The sequence below is a fragment of the Nematolebias whitei genome, chromosome 5 (genome assembly GCF_014905685.2).
Source record: "Nematolebias whitei isolate Nwh7 chromosome 5, NemWhi1, whole genome shotgun sequence".
Lineage (NCBI taxonomy): Eukaryota > Metazoa > Chordata > Actinopteri > Cyprinodontiformes > Rivulidae > Nematolebias > Nematolebias whitei.
Window position 1 is genome coordinate 15,485,858 of NC_056502.1, and position 19,404 is coordinate 15,505,261.

A 19,404-nucleotide genomic window follows, 5' to 3' on the forward strand; every position below is an offset into this window, starting at 1 on the left:
GCTTCCGGTCCAGTGTTCTGGATATTTTGACCCATCTGTACTGGGAGGACGTCAGCAAATGTAGACTATTGCTTTGTGGTTAATTTCTGCTACTTTTGTGAACCTGCCATGGTTCTATTAGCTGCTTTCTTCCACTGATCTAACGATGCCACCTTGTGGTAACCATTTGAAGATGCATCTAATCCAGCAGCTGGCTCCATCACTCCCACCACCTCCTGGTAAATAAGACACCCACCACTTTCAGAGCCATCTTACAAAGAAATGCATGGTTTTGAAGGCATCATTACTGTCAGCAAGACATTTAAAGGCTGCAGCAAATAATCCATAAGGAGAACAAGTTAAACTGGAAGTGTACCAAGATGAAACAAGTTGTTTTACGAAACAACCATAAATAAAAAAGATCAGCCTCTTGAACTTCAACCAGTCGAATACACTTGTTTATTAGAATTGTCATTTTTAAAACTCTTTCAGATGACCAGTGTGTGAGCGTGTGTATGCTTACAGAGTGTTTGAGGTAGGCCTATTATTGAAGTGTCAGTTCCTTTATGCTTTAATCAAGTCATGGAGCACTGAAATGATTTAAACACCAATGAAAGTATTTTCCATTTCCATTACTTCCCCCCTGAACAAGCACAGTAACTAACATACAATGATTACCTTAGGAGAAGCCACTCAAGTCTGCCGTCTGTTAACTGTACTGATGAAACGTTAAACCCATGTAACCAAATCCTAAAACTTCCTATTAAACAATGTAGGAATATTTCTACACTGTATTCCTTAAGAACACAGTAAGAAACAAGAAACCTTCAGATTTTACAATTTGTGCATGAGCTAGCATCAGAGGTAACAACGAAAATGACAATGTAACAACTGTTTTGGAAAAGGTTTTCATGCACACTACACAGATTTAGGCGAAAGCACCCAGACTAGTACCAGGACGGTTCAGATCTTTCCAGGGAAGCTTCCGTTTTCTACCTGCTCGTCCCATTTCTCCACCTGTTGAGATAAAGAAAAACTTTGTTACAAACAAGAATCAATACATAATCTGCTTTACATGCATCACATCACAGCAAATGGTTCAAATGCAACAAATAAAAGTATATTTAGAGATATGCTGTATATCATAAAGAAGAAACATTGTTATTGTCATTAAGTAATAAAACAACAAATTGTGGGATAGCAAAGAAAAAGCTGATATTCGTTTTCTTTATGAAACAAATTTAGAAAAATTCATAGGCTTACAGTAGTGAGGTCATATGTGTAAATCCAACCACTTACCCAGTTTATGGGACAGAGGCTTTTATAAACCTTCTGGTACCACATGCAGGGGGTCAAATCCTGTTTTTTGGCTGCCAGGGTCTTGTTGCACCTGTGGTAATCTGAAGCAGGAAAGGGTATTTAAAAAAGGGTTACAAATATGACAAACAGTAACTGGATATTTGAATAGTGGCTTTGCAAGATTTTAAAATGACTAAAAACATAAAAGCATGCTGGTGTTTACAAAACAACTTAAGGATGTGTTATCAGAGGTTTTGTTTCAAAAAACATGTTTTGCTGTGTTCTTATAATAAAGTCTATAAATGTTGTCTATGAACAACAAATACAAAAACATTGAGCAGTACCACCAATTTCCGTACCAGTTATTCGTGACAAATGTGTGACAATGTTATTGACCAGAAGACATTTGCATAAAAGTTGTGTTTATGGAGCTTTCAGAACCACCACCTTTCTTCACAATGTCAACATAAACCATTTAGTCAGTCATACATGTGGACCTCTATCATGTCCTCACCAAGGTAGTTCTGGTAACAGTTGCGGGTCTGGTTGGTGTTGGGGAACCGGGCGTCAAACGGAGCGGTCTTGTAGTTTTGAAGGTTTTCTTCAAGAAGGTCTGCCATATTTGTGCGTTAGCTTTAATGATGGTGAAATGAGACAAAATCCATTAGCTTACAAATAAAACAAACAAATAAAGATGAGGAGATAAACAACATCATTAAAGAACTATCTAAGAAGTGCTAAGACTTAGATTACTGTACCTAAACAAAATATTAATTTGAGTAGCCCATTATGCTAGTTAGCATGCGGCTAACGCTATCCGTTTCTGGCCTTTAATAAACACCTTCAGAAAATAGCGGAACGTCAACTGCGTTTTTTAAGAAACAAACACAAACTTCACAAACTAGATTACATGAAGCTGATTCACAAAAGCGTAAAAGTTCGAAGGTTCACACAACTAACCTTGGGACCTCGACTTTCGCGTCTTAACCGGAAATAGTCGATTTTAGCGACGCGCTGAGGATGCTGGGAAATGAAGTCGTAGCGCTCTTGCGTAAGATTTGACGCCAATATGGCTTTGACGTGAGCACAAACATCCTCTCAGATGTCAGGATTTTATAAATTATTTTAACAAGTTCTGTGTGTTAAACTATTTGTTTTATTCGTAAACAAAACGTTCAGTTTTATAGGTTTTTAGGAGTGGTGAAGCGTTTTTTGTCCACTTTTGGTCTAGACATAAGAAACAAACAGCCATGAATTGAGACTTGTCCTTTTTTGACAGCATCTTCCTGTGGAAGACCAGGTCAAGGGTCACAGGTGTCTACATAAAACTTCCTGTCACTGTGTGTGTTTCCTTCATCCAGCAAAACATCTCAGGGAGGAGTTTTTTTGAGTTTGTTTAGATATTTCTCCCATTAGAAGTTCCAGCAGTTTGCCTGGTTTGAATGGCAACAACATTACTCCTTCATGAACTTTGACTGTCCATTAATCCACATTAGGACAAAGGAGTCTTTTTAACAAACCAAAAAAAGAGATTTATATTTATTTGTTGTAACATCATGTTCTGATGAAGATGAATAAGCTCACATATGTGTAAATTTACCCTTCCCTCCTTTTCTACCAATCTCTTCTTTTCTTTCTCCCCCAGTCAGGATATAGGTGTTGTCCAAAGCAAAGGAAGGAAATTCTGTCACTTGGAACAATAGGCCCGTTACTCTATCTATAGACCCAGAGCGGCTGAGAACCAGAAAAAGGGAGGCAGCAGATCCAAACCCCTTTAAAAAGAAAAACTAAGAAGTACTTTTTAGTAAAGAGAAGACAAAACTGAGAAACTATTAGCATCAAAGATGTCTTTATAAGTGCGTGATGAGCTGAGGCCTTTTGAAAAATGATTTTTTTGTCGTGAGGAGGACACATGAACAGATTTTGGGGCTCTTTAAGCTGCATTTTCATAGTTTGGCGACGAAGGATAATCATAAATCGCTTCACAGAAATAATTGTGGGTAAGTGTCATAAAAACTTTTTTCAATTTCTTTATTTTGCTTTTTTTTTTTGTCTTTGGTAGAGATCGGCACATGAACTAAAAGAGGCTCAGTAAACAGGCAAAAACAGGTTAATTGTGTGGATGTTCATGGCAGGTTGTAAGTCGTCACGGTTGATATTTTAAGGGAATCTGGTAGATTTTTCACACAGGTTCAATATGTTTACCTGTAACATCAAACTTTGATCCTAGGGTTGATTTAAAAAATAATTAAAACAGGTGTTTTTGACCTGCAACAGGAATTTTAACATAGAAGCATCGCTGAGAAATGGACAGTAGTGACCTTTGAAGTGGGATTTTCCCGGTCTCTGCGACAGCTGGACATGAGTCCTGAAAAACACGCTTCCTGTTTGAGGATTTTCAGGGGCTTTTTTTGAGGAGTGTGTGCGTGTGTGTGGACAGGAGGCATTTCTTCTTGTTTGTCTTCACCATGTTGACAGCCCACTGCAGGTATCCTGTTTGTTCTTTTTCGATAATGACATCACATCATTGTTTTATTGTTTCAGTCCAGGTTTTGATGAAACACACATGCAGCTCGAGCACAGACTGGTGAAAACATTACATTTATAGAATCTTGACACACGACAGATTATTGAAATGTTTAAATAGAAATAAATATCAGCTTCATGTGTGCGTTCTTCCTGGTCAGATGGAGGGGCCTGGCAGTCCTCGCTTCAGAAAGCTGCACTTCCCAGTCGGTTTGTGGATCAACTCTCCCAGGAAACATTTTGCCAAACTAGGACGCCGTTGGCCCAGCGCCATCTCTGTCAAGTCAGTCTGAAATTATTCTAATCTTTTTGGCTTCTTTTTCCTATTTTTTCATGACCGTCAGTTATAGTATACTTCATCATAAGAATTTGTGTGTTGATTATCCTACTTCCATTGATACACACTAAAAAAAGCTGTGTTGTTTTGATGACTCAGTTGAGTTAAAGTTGTAGGGTCAGAGGTTGGTTTGGTTTGACCAAATATTGAGTCAAAAAGTTTGACCCTGTTGTTCGGTTGAAGATTAACTGTGTCATTTTTCACTGTTCACCATTTTAAACCAGAAGGTAACCAAATAGAACTTAACTGGACCTCTGCTTTATACGGTGGCCCTGAGGTGTAAATAAACAACATTTGACAATACGGAATTACATTTGAACAAAACGGAATCACATTAGAAAAAAACAGAATTACATTAAGCCAAAATGTAATTCCGTTTTTTCCAATTTGATTCTGGCCACTTCCGCTTTGGCTACTTCCGCTTTGGCTTAATGTCATTCCGTTGTTTCAAATGTGATTCCGGCCACTTCCGCTTCAGCCACTTCTGCTTTTGCTTAATGTAATTCAGTTTTTTAAAATGTTGTTCATTTATGCTTCAGGGCCACGGTAGCTTTAGGATGTAAAAAGTAAAAGAAAGACGATTAAAACAACTATTAAGAAGTCTAAAAAAAAGTTAAATCTGGTCCTCTGGACATTCAAAAAAAAAAAAAGCATGCATCAGGAAACTATTAAGAAGATGTTTGACCTGGTTAGGTTCATTAACAAGGGCACCACCAAGGGGGGCCGGGGGGGGCTATGGCCTTCCCTAAAAAGTTGGTGCCCAGTGGCCCATACCCTTGGTGTGCTTTTTTTTTTTAACTCAAACCTGGTTTTTGATCTATTGTGTTAAAAAATACATATAAATATTTTATTTAAAATAAAAAATTAATAAATTTTGACCCCCTAGATTTATGTTCCTAAAATGACACTTGTTTGAGCTAAATAACTGACACTATTAGCACCAGCTAGCTTGCACCAACCTAAATTGAATCAAGGCAGACTTTGAATTAGTTTTAACTCGTCTTTTTAGTCACTTTATGTAATAAAAAAAGACACATTTAATTCATTTTTTGAGTAGAAAACTTAACCCGGTCCGTTGATGTTGAATTGATAACTCAGCCCTGCTGAGGTAAAACTACCCAGGGTTGGTTTAGTCTGAATTTAACCTAGAACGGGATTACAAATAGGACTGTGTCATGGTTTACATGTTGAATGTGTTTATGTTCTGTTGCTGTTTGTACTTGTTGTCACTAGAGCGTGCTGCTGTGACAGTGCATGGCAGAAATATGGTGCACACAAGACAGGAAGACACAGAAGATACAAAACAACACAGTATTTTTGAGTTATTATTTATTTATTTAATTATTATTATTGTGTTATTATTTTGTGTTATTTTCACAGTAATTTTTGCTATTTTTGTATATAACTGGGACCTTGAGTATAAAATTTCGTTCCACCTCATGTACCACATGCGATGTGAATGACAGTAAAGAACCTTGAACTTGAGTATTTTAAACTGGTGTCTGGTGTAATGGCACAGTTGCTCTGATAGAGTTTGTGGGTTTAACCATCGTTATTTCATTGCAGCCAACACAACAGGTTGTTTTTGACGCAGTCGCAGCTGTTTTAATGTGTTTTAATATATTTTCAGGACGGTTATCTTCCCGTCTTTTTCTCTTTGTTTTTCAGTAATAATTTACAGCTGACTTCCTGACTTCCTTTCTCCTTCCTGTCCCCTCCATCTGTTTCTTCCTCTCTGGTGTGTCCAGGTCCACTACCAGCTCTGACGCAGCCTCGCTCCACGAGGCCCCCTCTGCTCCTTCCTCTTCCCTTTCCAACTCCACCCCTTCGCTGGCTTCCCCTTCCCCATCCCCGTCTCCTTCCCCGGCCGTCCTCAGGCCTCGGCCCGCTGGCCCCCAGTCCCGCACAAAGCGTCTCTCTCATCTCTTCCTGCGGGGACGTTCCAACAGTGACCGGGACCGGGCGGTGGGGGAGACAGAGAGAGAGATCTGGGCTCAATCGGCTGCCCCTTCCTCCCACCACTACTTGCCCACTGGCTCCTCCACAGGCCTGATCAAGATCTATGGGGATGCTCTCTACGGCGGCGCCAACTATCGCTCTCTGCTGGCCAACATTCACTCCACAGCCAGGCAGCTCATCGACCAGGTCATCACTCGCTACACGGACAGAGAACGGGAGGAGACGGAAGATGCAGGTATGAGAAACAACTGTTTTTCTCTCCTTTGGATCTCTGCTGTGCAACCAGTTGGTAATAAGCAGCTGTTTAAGGGAAAATAACTGCTCTCCTCTTCCTTCATGACCTTTTAGTTATCCAGAAACACAGCCCTGAGGACTTCTTGTTGTGTGATGTCATTGGAAAGCCTGTCCAGCAGCCAGATGGGACTACCAAATGGGAGACAGAGTGCCGCAGAAGCGTTGCCCCATGGGAATGTCCTTTGTTGTTGGTGGACATGTGGCGGCCTAAGGATGGGTTTGAGCGACGCTTTGAAATCCAAAGGAAGGAAGACTATGAGAGAGAAGAAAGAGAGAAGGAGAAGGAGCGGGAGAAGAAGGGGGAGAGCCACAGTGGTATGTGTGACACTCAGCAGACGGTAGCATGTGAAGGTAACTCTGGCTCTTAATGCGTTACACAACAAATGGACGCTGTGATCGTCTGCCCAACAGGTGTGCGCTGGCGGAGGAGCAGAATGTCATCGGGACCAGATGGAAGCGACAGCGGTCACCGTGCAAGGAACAGTGAACTCCGGCGAAGCATCAGCGACATGAACTTGAGTTTGCGCCGCCGTCAAGGCAACCATGTCAGCAATGACCCGCGTGGTTCAGGCAACCGCCCCAACAACAACGAAGTGGCGCCGGACAGAAAGAACATTGTGAGCATGATCAGCCCACAGCCAGGACAGGTAACAAAGATGATCAAATATTTAAAATATCTTATTTTCATAAATCTGGAGGTGTTTTGTCCAAAACTGGTGACTATTTCACCTCAGGATAAATGGCATCAAACCACCGTTTATTCAACCTTCTCTTCAGGTCAGAGCATCGAGAGCTGAAGCGAAGGTCCGATGGACAAATCAGCCAGCAGACCATGAGAAGGATTACTCCAGCTGTGACCTGGAAGTGATGTCACAAAGCCTGATCCTTCCCCCCACAGACCGGCCCTACTTCCTGTTGCTGCAGGGCTATGATCAGAGCAAGGCAAGGCATGCTGATAGATGATATCATATACAGATGTATGGGGCGGCTGTGGCTGAGAGATTATGGCAACCATCCTCCAGTGCAAGAGTTGGGGGTTCGATTCTACCAGCAGTCACATGCCGAAGTGTCCCTGGGCAAGACACTGAACCCCTCATTGCTGCCGATGTGTGTCCCATTGGTGTATGAATGTGATAAAGCACTGACTAATCTTTTTATAGATCTAGTAGAGTGATGTATGAATGGGTAGATGAGTGCAGATTGTGCTGTAAAGAGCTTTGAGTATCTTGATAAGATAGAAAGGCGTTATATAAGTAGTCCATTTACCATTTACAGAAAAAGCCATAAACAACACCCAACATGCACATAAGCACTTATGGCTTATGTGCACATATGCAAATGAAGACTAACAGAGCTGTGCAGAGGAACACGCATGCACACACCCAGTACATGACATCATACCTGCATGTCTGTAATCGCCACATACCATCAAGGTTCCCAACCTTCTGAAGGCTTCTCCCATTCAGATTCCAGCACAAAGCAACACAAAGCCCCAACAATTTACCCATCCTGTGTACAAAACCCCTCTGTGCACATCACTCCATCTCACACAATGACCTCATACAGGTCCCCATTGTTACAAACTGTGACACACTTCAGTCTCTATCAACAACCTTCTGTTCATCTTAACGTCCGATGGGAGGTTGATATAAACCTAGCTGATAACAGACCTCCATGATTGTCTGATGTGTGTTTTGTGCAGGACTTTGTTTTGTACATCATGACGGGGCATACGCATGTGTTTGGGAGAAAACCCACAATAAACGAGAGGGAGAAGGATAGAGAAAGAGAGAGGAAGGGGAAGAAGCCCCTGAAGGTGGATACGTTCCTGTCCGCCCCTGACCTTTTGGTCAGACACCTGCTGGTCAGGAGAGACGCTGCTGTTCCAGAGACGCCCACTGGACAAGGTATCAAAACCCCTCAATCTAAAAAGAGTGAAATAAAAAACAACAATTAAACATAAAGTTTAATTAAATCAACTTCCACCCCAGCTCTGATGCGACCCTTCAGAGGAGGTGTAGTCACGCACAATGGAGTGGCCATGTACAGGGAGACTGTCCTAAGGCCCGGGGATGTGATTGGTCTGGGAGACCACTTCCTGTTCTTGTACCGTGACCCTCGTGTGAGCCCTGCCCCGCCGCTTGCACTGACGCTGCTATGGGAGGCCGACATGTCCACCACCTGCTGCCCTTCAGGTGTAGCGGACAGACAAGAGGCACTGAGGAATTATCTGGGGTCCACTGAGGCAGTGTTGAAGTTCCATTCCCGCCACGCAGATACCTTGTTACAGGTGAGACACCCAGACAGTAGGTGTAAACTCCACTCTTAACAAATATGGTGTCATAATTCACATTTTTTTAATTTCTATTCTCTCTTTCAGGAGATAATCTCTAAAAATTCCTCTCCAGACTCTGGTGGGGGGCCTTTAGCTCCTGCATATCTGCTGTCAATCATGATTGATCACGCCTCCAAACACCTGGACCCTGCTCTCACACCTCAGATATTACTCAAATCAGCCAATCTGATCAAAGAGATCGTCTGGGTAAGCAAAGCATAAAAACACTAACACATATTATGATGCATAAAATGAACCTTACAGGTAAAAATGCAACAAATCAAATCACCCAGACCAGCTGCTGTGTTACTTAGACTGTAAATTTGATCTTTACTTTTTTATATTTTTATGTAGATTAGCTTGTGCTAAAGTAGTTACTTTTGGTTAAATGGTCATGATTTGGTGTTAGACAATTTTTAAAAGACAGTTCAAATCCTCTGAGGTGGGGTTCTGTGGAAAGGTTTTACAGTATATGAACATAATGAAAATGTAGCATTTCATGACACTTAAACGAACTCGGCAGGGGGAATGAAAACCAGCAGGTAGGCTACGTGAGATTACCACATTCAGTCAGACAGAGAAAAAAAAAAGGCAGACACATTGGCCTTCATTGTGGCCTGCCGGGGTGGCGAACAGGAGCGAGGATGAGCTGATGTCACCTCCCTCCTGCTGGAAAATGTGCTGTAATTGTCCTGGCTGCAGGGCCAGACTGTCACCCCACCTCCTCCACCTCCCCCTCACTAAAAGATGTGTCTCCAACTCTCTTCGCAGGATAACATTAAGGAATTCGGGGATAAGCATCCCACGCAAAAGTAAGACGATTTTCTGCTCTGCGTAATGTTTCCTCTGTTTAGAGCTCTCCTGCTGAGTGAGTCATGGTATCGTTGTGCTCGTGCTGTTATATCTTGGGGAAATCTTTGCGGTGTGATGACAGCAACGTAAAATAATTATGTTTGAAGAAAAAGCTCAAATATAGCCGGGTAATAATAGCTCGGCCTATTTTTTACTCTGTGTGGTTTAAAACGCAAACAAACGAGTCACAGGAGAATGTGCAGAATAACAGAACTCTGGAGTCACCCGAACGTCTCGTGCAGTTCCACAGAGCAAGACGTGGAGATAAGCACGCCCAACGTCCAAACACTGTCGTCCGACCTGCGGCCCCTCATGTTCTGGATGTCCAACGCAACAGAGCTGCTGAACTTCTTCCAGGTCAAAGTTGAAAACATGGAGAAGGAGTGGGAATTTGAAGGTATGGGGAGTTTGGAAACGGTGGAAATTACTGGCTCGAGGAGCTCGACAGTTTCAAATTAGCAGCAATCTTTTTTTTTGTGTCAGCTCAGAAATAAAAGCTGTCGTTGAGCCTCTAATTGATCTCACCGATTGTTTCTTGGAAAGCCCCCGGGGATCCGGTTCTGACAGCTGACATGGACACCTGCTCAGAGGCGCTGGCACAGCTGGATGATGTCATCATGCACACCTTCCAGCAGTGTGTGTATCACCTCACCAAGGTACGACAAAACAAAACAGACACGCAAAAAACATATATCGTCCTCACTTGAATTTGTGTTAAAAAAATCTACATAGAAGATCCAAACTCCACAAAGAACAAGAAACTGGTCTTATTGAGGACATAATTTGTAGTTTTTTTATGTGCATTCACATAAAAACATTTAACTCTAACCTGCTAACTCTAACTCTAACAAGTATAACTGTCAGGATCCAGATGTGTTCAGTGGGCAGAACCGCCGTCTTCTTTTACAGCCCATGCCTCAAGATTTTTGCTCCATTCAGTTTCTTTACCAGATTAAAATCAACCGTTTCTGAAGAAAGAACTCTCCTGAAATGAGCTGAAACAGATGTTCTGTCTTCAAAACACCTGCGGGGGGCACAAGGTCTCAATAAGGCAGGAGGGGGAATTCACTTTTAGTCATCTTTGAGGCCTTTTACTGCTTAGTTAAAGACTGTTATTTGAAGTGGGGTTGTGTGAAGTAGCTATGAGCACTCAGTATCTTACCTGCAGTAAAGAGACGTCTGATGGAGCTGTGTTTGGAGAATTGGTGAGATGTTTGCATGGAGGATTTAAGCAAAGAGCTATTCAGAACAGAGTAGGGAATACATTTCCACGATTTAAGGCAGATCTCGTTACTTTTGTTAAAGACAACCTTTACGTTGTTGCCGTTTTACAAGTGAACGCCATTAGTGCTGCTTCACTAACAGTGTGCACTCTGGGTAATGAAGTTATCTTACTGCAGATCAGCTGAGTCTTCCAGGAGTTCTTCTCTCTTAATCAACAGTTCCTCTGTGCAGCCTGGCTCTAATAGGGATCCTTTTTAACTTCAAAGTTAAGGGTATGTCCGGTGATGACCGTTGTTCTAAAGTGATGGGTGCTGCCATGTTGTTTGTTTGGAGCCAGAGTCAGCACGTTTGAGATGTGGGGCTGAGCGTCCTGCCTAGTCCCCCTCACACAATCATAGTGTGTTTTAAGCAGAAAATATGCCAGCAAATGTCCCATTTCATAATAATAATAATAAACTTTATTTATATAGTACCTTCCAACAATGCCTTGCATTGACCAAAGTGCTTTACAAGATAAAACTAATAAAAACAGGGCACAGAAAATCAGAGCAAATTAAAAACACAGCCACAATAAAAGGAGATAAAGGAGATAAAAATACTAAATACTAAAATACTAAAAGTTAAACATCAAAAGCCCTTTTAAATAAATAGGTCTTCAATTTGGCTTTGAACAAAACCAGATCAGAGATGGCACGCAATTCATAGGGAAGAGTATTCCAGGCTGTTGGGCCTGCAACAGGAAAGGACCCCTCCATTGTTTGGACTGGTTTACACTGTACTGAAGCCACTTCAGGGGTCACTCATTGGCTTCAACTTCCACATTATGTTCCTGTGTCTATTTATGCTATATGTCGATAACAGCAACTTGTTGTCTTTGCTTTTGAACCACTCAGTTTTACTGTCTGCAGAGGTTGTTTTGGGTTTACACCAGAAAACTCTGACCTGTGGTAGAATATATAATTTGGGGGAGTGGTGGCGCAGAGGTTAGAGAGGTGGGCCTGTGATCGGAAGATCGCCGGTTCACGCCCCGGTACCGACAACATCAAAAATGTGGGTGGGATAGGTGAAGCACCCACACTTGCCCCTACCCTCATTCTCCTCACTCTGGGCCCATGAGCAAGGCCCTTAACCCCCACCATCTGCTCCCTAAACAGGTCTCTCTTGAAAATGAGTGCTTGTGGCTCAATGAGACTACCTGGATAAATAAAGGGTAAAAAAATAAAATAAAATAATGCTAAAGTTGCACACAGCCATATGGAATATTGTTTGAAGAAACTAGCGACAAATGAAATACTTGCCTTATAAGGTGATGAAAGTATTACTATTGGTCAAACTACAAGAAATAAAATTGAGTTTATGTTGTTTTAGGTGGCAGAAATTTGTTCTGTTCAGTTAGCTACTACAGGTAAGATACTTATTCCTATTTTTTTAATTGTACTCTATTAATCCCCAATGGGGAAATTAATCATCTGCATTTTTCCCATTACACATGTGCGCACACACATGTGGTGCCGGGAGAGCAGCTGTGGGGGAGGGAGGGGTCAGGGGCCTTCCTCGTGGGCCCAGAGTGGGCAAATGAGGGTGGAGGCAGGTGCAGGTGTTTCACCTTTCCACACACATTTTGATGTTGTCGGTCTGAGGAGTTGCCTGGCGACCCTCCAATCACAGGTCCACCCTCTCTAGCCTCTGCACCCCCGCTCCGCCTTAAACTACTACTACAACACACAATTTTTACTTAGACTAAACCAAATTATTGTTTAAATACAAGGTGGTTCATTCCATTAAAAATAAACATTTACCCCATGAAAAATATGAAATGAGTGTTCCAGTTGATTTGTTTTCAGACATTTCATGAGTAATTTCAAATTATGATCTAACACTGGTGCAGCAGAAAAAGTAAGGGTCCCTGGATATTAAATGTTTGTGCTGAATTAGAATGAATGGGCAGTCAAAGGATTAACTAAAGTTTCTGTCCTGTCTGCCCACAAAGACCCTGTACTCCCTACTTCCAGCTCTCCTGGACACTAACCCCTTTTCCAACGACGAGAAGGAGAAAGAGAAGGACGCAGCCGGCAGTGCAGAGGGAGAAGAGAGAAAAGAAGGAGAAGTGGATGACGTGTCCATCTTGCCTCCAAAGGTTGCTGGACTGGTGGAAGTGTATCGCTGCTCCTTGATGCTGTCTCGTGAGGCGTGCCTGTCTCCGCCTCTCACCTCCCAGACTTTTGGTTACCTCTTCTTCTTCACCAACACATCTCTGCTAAATACTTTGCTGGAAAGAGGTGAGAGGGCGCCGAGCAGAACAAGTAACGACCATGAGTCATAAAGCAACAGTTAGAATATATCGCTGAAGTGACAGGATATAAAAATACTTTTATACTTTTATAAAATATATTTTATAGCCTTCAAATCTTTGGATCTGTTTACAACATTTTACTGCTCCTTTGTTCTGGTTCCGTTTCTTTCAGCTTCCATGTGCAAATTTAAACATTTTTTCAGCTACTTTCAGCTAACTTCAGCTGGGTTTTTTAGCTGTTTTGTGCTCCGTTTAGATTCTTCCTGCTAACTACAACATTTTTGTGCTTCTTCTAATGTCTTTCTGGTTATTTCAACTTGTTATGCTCCTTTCAGCTTATTTCTGTGTTTCCGCTTTACTATTTCAGCTACTCTACAGCTGTTTTATGCTAATTTAAGCTTTTTCAGCTAATTCTACATTTTTTGCACTCATTTAAACTGTTTTCTGCCCACTTTAGAAAAAATGTGCTCTCTCCACTTCTATCTTGTAATTTCAGCTTCTTTCATTTTTTAGCTACTTTTTAGCTTTTTTATTCTCCTAATTTCAGCTTTTTGTCAGATAATTTCTACTTTTTTTTTGCTAATTTCTGCTTTTTTTCAGCTTAACTGGGCAAACGTGTGTTCTCTCTGCTTTCTTGTGCTAATTTAAGCTCGTTCTATCTTTTCAGCTACCGTTTAAGAAAATGTTTAGCTAATTTCAGCTGTTTTCAGATAAGCTCAAGTTTGTCTTGGTAATTCCTTCTTTCAGCCTAACTAACTTCTTTCTGCTAATTTCAGCTTGTCATGCTCCTTTCAGTTTTTTTTCAGCTAGTTTAAGTTTTTTCTGCTATTTCTGCTCCTATTTAGCTGTTTTATGCAAATTTGAGCTTTTTCGGCTAATTTCACATTGTTAGCTCATTTCAGCTTCGTTCACTTCCTTCTCGTAGGTTGTTTCTTTCTGCATTTTCTTCTATTTTTTAGATGACTTTTGCTCATTTAGCTTCTTTCCTAATTTTTGTGCTCATTTTTGCTGATTTAACCCTAATTCTGCTACTACAGTATGTGTTCTTTCTGCTTTCTTCTGATAATTTAGGCTTGTGCTTTCATTTCAGCTACATTTCAGCATGTTTTTAGCTAATTTTGGCTGTTTTTCAACAAATTCTTCTGCAATAAGCATTCACACTGCATTTTCACAGGAAATGCAATTCCTCCAGTTTTACATGTTTTTTTTGTGTTTGTTTTCCTGTGTTTTTTACCTCATCCCCCCCCCCCCCCCCCCAGACGGGCTGTTTTCATGGTCCAGAGCAGTCCAGATCCGTACAAACCTGGACCTGGTTCTGGACTGGCTGCAGGGGGCAGGGCTAGGAGACATAGCTTCAGAATTTATGAAGAAGCTGTCCATCACCGTCAACTTCCTGTGCGTTCCCAAAACCCGACTCATTCAGGTAACACACGCCAGCATCACCTCTATAAAAGCAGAGGTTTCACTAAATTAAATATCCTGTAAGAATTCACCACGTTTGGACAAGAACAACAAATATAAGTGGATGCAGTCTCTGCGTGCATGTCTGTTGTGTTAGCAAAATATCTCGTGAACCAGGGAATGGATTTTAACAAAATACTCAGAAAGTAACCATCATTTACAACTGATTTTCTTAGAGTCACATCATTTTATGATAGCTGCCATATTGAAGTAGCTTTGACAAACTCAGAAATGGTTATATTCCAGTCAGTTTTACAGCCATTGAGCCAAAACTTTGTGTGATAGCAGCTGAGAGCCATACTTTGAGATTTTGATGGGCTCTGTGTTTCAGTCCTCCTGGTCCAGCCTAAAAGAAGAGCATGAACTGGTAAGTCCTGCCCAGCTACACCACCTGCTCACTCATTACAAACTGGGACCCACCAGAGCTCCACCAGCCTCCTGGGCTCCTCCACCCGGCACAGATCTGAGCGGAGGTAAAATAATTAAACCCTACAAATGTGTGGATTCAACAATTATTTGCTTTATTTTAATTTTTTTCTCCCTGTCCTTGTTTTGTCATGTTTTAGACATCTTCGAGAGCTTTCTGGACCACCCTCCTCTCATCCTGCCCAATGAGACGCCCCGCCTTGACCTCTCGCAGCCAATCCCAAGCCCCGAGCTCCAAAAGGAAGTGACACGTCTCCGCACTTTCCTGTGGGGACTCGATCAGGATGAGCTCCCTGCTAATCAGAGGACCCGGCTCTGAAGAATGCAAGCACCAGAAAACATTTGAACTGGATGCGCGTCCATTGATCGTATCGTTTCATTTACTCCGTTTTAAAAAATATATATATATATATTTCCAAACAAAACACATACTGGTTTTGTTATGTCTGAGTCAGTTTAAACCAGGGAGTGAAAACTCATATCTGCTGGGCCACACAGTGTTATGCTTTCTGTGACTCTTTCTCTTGGCTTCCCTGAATGTTTTCAAATGACTTGTTTTTAATAAAATGCTGAATTCTTGTCTAAAAGCCTTCCCGGTTTCCGTTTGGTTATTGTTTCCCACAGCAGGGGCCCCTGGGGTTTGGCACTTCTCATCTCCCACAACATAAAAAAAAAAAACTTCCACAAGGTGGCAATGCAGGACTCATTCCCCTTTGGCGTAAAATGATGAGTCTGCAGATAAATAAGAAGCTGAACCATTATCAACAGCTTCAAAAGCACCACCTTGCTTTCTTTTATTTCTGGCCTAAAGCGGTCATAAAGGCCCACTTTGAACGACTTAGAAGTCGGTTGATGAGGCGTGCTGGTTCTACTTTCATTACTGTGGTGCAGTCCCATAAAAAGTTGATTTAATTCATCACAACGCAGCTGTCAGGAACCCTCAGTCAGGTGATTTCACCATCCACAGTGACTAAAATGAACTCGTTGGCCACGTTTGTCCTGTCCAGTCAGTTCTTTAGTCTAGTCTGCCAGATGTCCTGCAAAAATAATTCACAGCTCCTTTCTTTGTTTTGAGATGGAGGGCCCCGTGACGTCTCAGAAAACTAAACGTATCGTGCTGCTCCTCTGGTGTGCAGCCAAACGGCTTTCTTTCTTCCGGTCAGCTCCTCAGAGCTCCTTTACAGTAAAAGGCTTGACAAAACATCAGTCCCATGAGAAAGCTCTGCTTACATCATCCACTCCCCCCCCCTCCTCACCCACCTCAGGTTCTCCCCTCGAAAAAAACACGACCGCTTATAGATCATGAATCATGTAAAGAAGAGCTCTGTGGTTAACATTTGTCAATTAGGTGATTGTAATCGCTCTCATTTGAAATTCAATGTGGCGAGTGAGTGAGAGGGAGGCCATGTTTGTGTGCTAATTTCAGCCGGCCAGTAATGTCATACAGATGTAGTAGGTTTATAATTAAACGCAGATGAGGGGAGAGGAGGGGGGTCAGGCTGGTATAGATCCATGCCACGATTGTGTTATAGTAGTGCAGTCTGTGGTGACCACTGCCTGTTGTGATGTGAGTCTGTGGCGGGTAACAAAGGAGGTTTAGTAAGCATGTGACACACTCCGTGTTCTCTGATCTAAATCACTGATGAAGACAAACTGTCAGGCACACTTTCACCCAGATTTGCACACAGACGTCTTCTTCGCCCAGGTGCTTTGCCCCACACCTGTTGTAGAGGCTCTCTGTAATTAGCACAATTATTATTGGTCGGTAAAGGAAAGAGGGAGTAGGGGTTAAAAACAATGGTGCAGTCATTCGGCACCTATCATCTCCTTCCCTCTCCTCGCTGTGGAGTAATGAAAGATTCTTCCCTTCTTCAAAGAGACGGAGTTTCCTACAAAACAGCTGAGTCAGAGGAGAAAAGGATGAAAAGAAAAAAAGGGGAACAGTAGGGAGGCGAGCGTGTTACGCAGCGCTGCTGGTGTGAGGCCCAGTGGACCACAGTGATTGTGTTCATTGTAGCACACAGGAGTAACTTTCAGGAATCAGAAGGGGAAAAAAAAAAAAAAAAGAAAGCCCGTGGCTCTCGCACACTTGAACACAAACAGCTCCGACCCGGCAGGGCCTCGATGTCTTATCTGGTAACACTTTACCTGAGCCCTGCGTCATCCCAAAGCCTGGAGTATGAGGAATGTTTTCAAGTTGCACTTAATGCCAAAAGGTCAGAATGTGAGGTCTTTCTCTGGGGGGTGGGTGGGGGGAGAGAAGATGGAACTAGTGAGACAGGCTCTATCAGGGAATCAGACGAGAAAGTACGACCGTTTGGGTCCAAATTACTCCAGAATGTGGTTTGTCATTTTGCGTCCCAGACTGAAAATGTTTAAAAAGCCTGACTGGACGAGACACGTCGCTCACCAGAGAGTCAGCTCTGAACTAAAACAAAGTGAGAGTGGAATATTTTGCATGGCCTAAGGCTGACTCCTGTCTTAAGGCCAGGAAGGAAACAAGGGAGCAGGGGAATCTTTGTTGGGTCACGGGCAGACAGAAAGACAGACTGGGGGTGTAAGAGATGACTGAGGAGAAGGTCAGAGGTGCTGGGAGGGAAATCGGACTGCGTCGGACAAATGACAGGGTGTAGATGAGGTTGACATGGACAGTGGAGCCTCGGTGAAGTGACTAAAAAGGCCGGAAGAAAACCCATTGGGACACATCTGTTTCCTCATAGTTACGTCATCCAAACATAAACACGTTTTTTTTTTTTTTTTTTTTTTAAGGCACATACGCTCACATTGAAAAACCAAACTGACAGAGGTGCATGCAGGGATATAAAAGAACCCCTGTGAGGTCAGATCTAATGCATTAAGGCTGTTTCACAGTCTTGCTGGCTGCTACAGCCGCTGCTGCCAACCGCCGTACCTTGCCCTGCCCTTCCCTGCCCTGTCTCCACTGGCGGCACTCTGTCCTGACCTGCCGCTGCAGCAGAGCATGTATGCGTGCGCTGTTCAGCTTGGGACAGAGCCAGTGGCATCAGTTTGGAACCTGTGGTCTTTTCCTCTTTTCCTTGTCTACCTTTTTCCCCTCTCCTCTCCTCGTCGTCTCTCCTGTTCTCGTTCAGTACGTTTCTCTAGGGCCTGGGGGGCTTGTGGGCCTGTGGGCAGGGGCCTTATTCCATCAGCCTGGGGCTTCTGTCAGAGTCTTGTTCCATTTTGCGTCATGGTGTTGACTGAGCGGACCCCACACTTAACTCCCATAGAACTGTGGGGTTGGGCGGCAGGTCGGTCGGCACGGACTAACGCAGCCCCGTGTTCAGCGTGGTAATCTGATGGCCATGTTTATTTTATGTAGCTCGCCTTTGATGGAGCAGCAAAAGTCTTTGGGCTTTTTGTTTCTGCACTTTCACTGCCAGGTCAGAGGTGCTCGCCGTGGTTACGCTCAGGAAGAATAATATTTGCCCTTATATTCACTCCAAACAGGCTTTTTTCCATATTAGTGTCAGGGATACTCTCTGGGTTTCTACCATCTACTGATTCGGCACATTAGAAGTAAACGGAGGTTGGGGAACCGCACCTTAAAAGCATTGCTCCCCAGAGGACTGCATGAGTGTTCTCCGTAGGCTTGCTTCTACACCCCTGAGTATACCCCCGTCACGGTGAAGTATGGCCTGAGGGCATATGTATAAGTCCCAGTTGTGAAGGAAAACACACACATAAACACATGAAAACACTCTCCCTCCTGCTTAGCTCCCTCAGGCTCCACCTCAGCTGTCAGTCGTCCAAACTTCCCTGGGGTTCTATTTAATGGAGTTACCAAAAAATAAAAAACTTGTCTACCCGGGCCTTTCACTACCTCAACTCAAAGCTCACACACCCACCTACATGCCCTGTGTCAGCTGTTTCAGATGGGTCGAAAAGCCAAGAAACCGCACCAAGTTGTTATGTGAGGTTTTGACCAAAAATATACACAACAGAGGCGGTCTCTACGTTCGCTGGATCAAGTCCTGACCATGGTTTCTTCTGCACAAACACACCGTAAAGTGCAACTGAATTCTCATGCACTGGCCCTCAAATCATTGTCCTGCACTTATTGTTTCTCCATTAAAGCTTCACAACACTGACCTGACCCAGGAGAGCTCTCACTTTGTCATGAATGCATGCCGTTCACTTTGAAGAATAATTAATAAATGGCTTTTGGGAAAAGGAGCCCAGACTGTGGTTGGGAATACTGTTTATCTGTCTCAATATTGGTATTATAATTGGCCGAGGTTTAACGCTGTGATCATGATATTACAGGAATGAATGAGTTTCATTCAAGATAAGACACCCCGGGGAGTTTTATATGGATAATGTTTCATTTCCCTCTCAGTTGTTCATTATTTATGATCTGAACACAGAAAAGGACTGGGTTTAGGCCAGATGCGAACAATA

General features: G+C 42.8%; 2 protein-coding genes across 2 annotated transcripts; one reads left to right on the forward strand and one right to left on the reverse strand.

Annotated features, from left to right (window-relative positions):
- Positions 1 to 415: 415 nt before the first annotated feature.
- On the reverse strand, positions 416 to 2,307 carry LOC119409370 (cytochrome c oxidase subunit 6B1). The gene is made up of 4 exons (XM_037676250.1): positions 2,239 to 2,307; positions 1,793 to 1,911; positions 1,279 to 1,379; positions 416 to 996 (listed from the first exon to the last, which is right to left on the reverse strand). Exons 2-4 carry the CDS (start codon positions 1,896 to 1,898, stop codon positions 943 to 945), a joined length of 261 nt encoding a protein of 86 aa, XP_037532178.1. The 5' UTR covers positions 1,899 to 1,911; positions 2,239 to 2,307; the 3' UTR covers positions 416 to 942.
- A 952-nt stretch (positions 2,308 to 3,259) lies between these two features.
- rasip1 (Ras interacting protein 1) lies at positions 3,260 to 15,446 on the forward strand. The gene is given in 15 exon segments (XM_037676251.1): positions 3,260 to 3,278; positions 3,966 to 4,087; positions 5,890 to 6,335; positions 6,449 to 6,709; positions 6,806 to 7,041; positions 7,172 to 7,336; positions 8,097 to 8,684; positions 8,775 to 8,936; positions 9,501 to 9,541; positions 9,824 to 9,978; positions 10,125 to 10,237; positions 12,796 to 13,084; positions 14,358 to 14,521; positions 14,891 to 15,032; positions 15,126 to 15,446. Coding segments are annotated over 14 exon segments (3,063 nt in total). The 5' UTR covers positions 3,260 to 3,278; the 3' UTR covers positions 15,305 to 15,446.
- Positions 15,447 to 19,404: the final 3,958 nt, after the last annotated feature.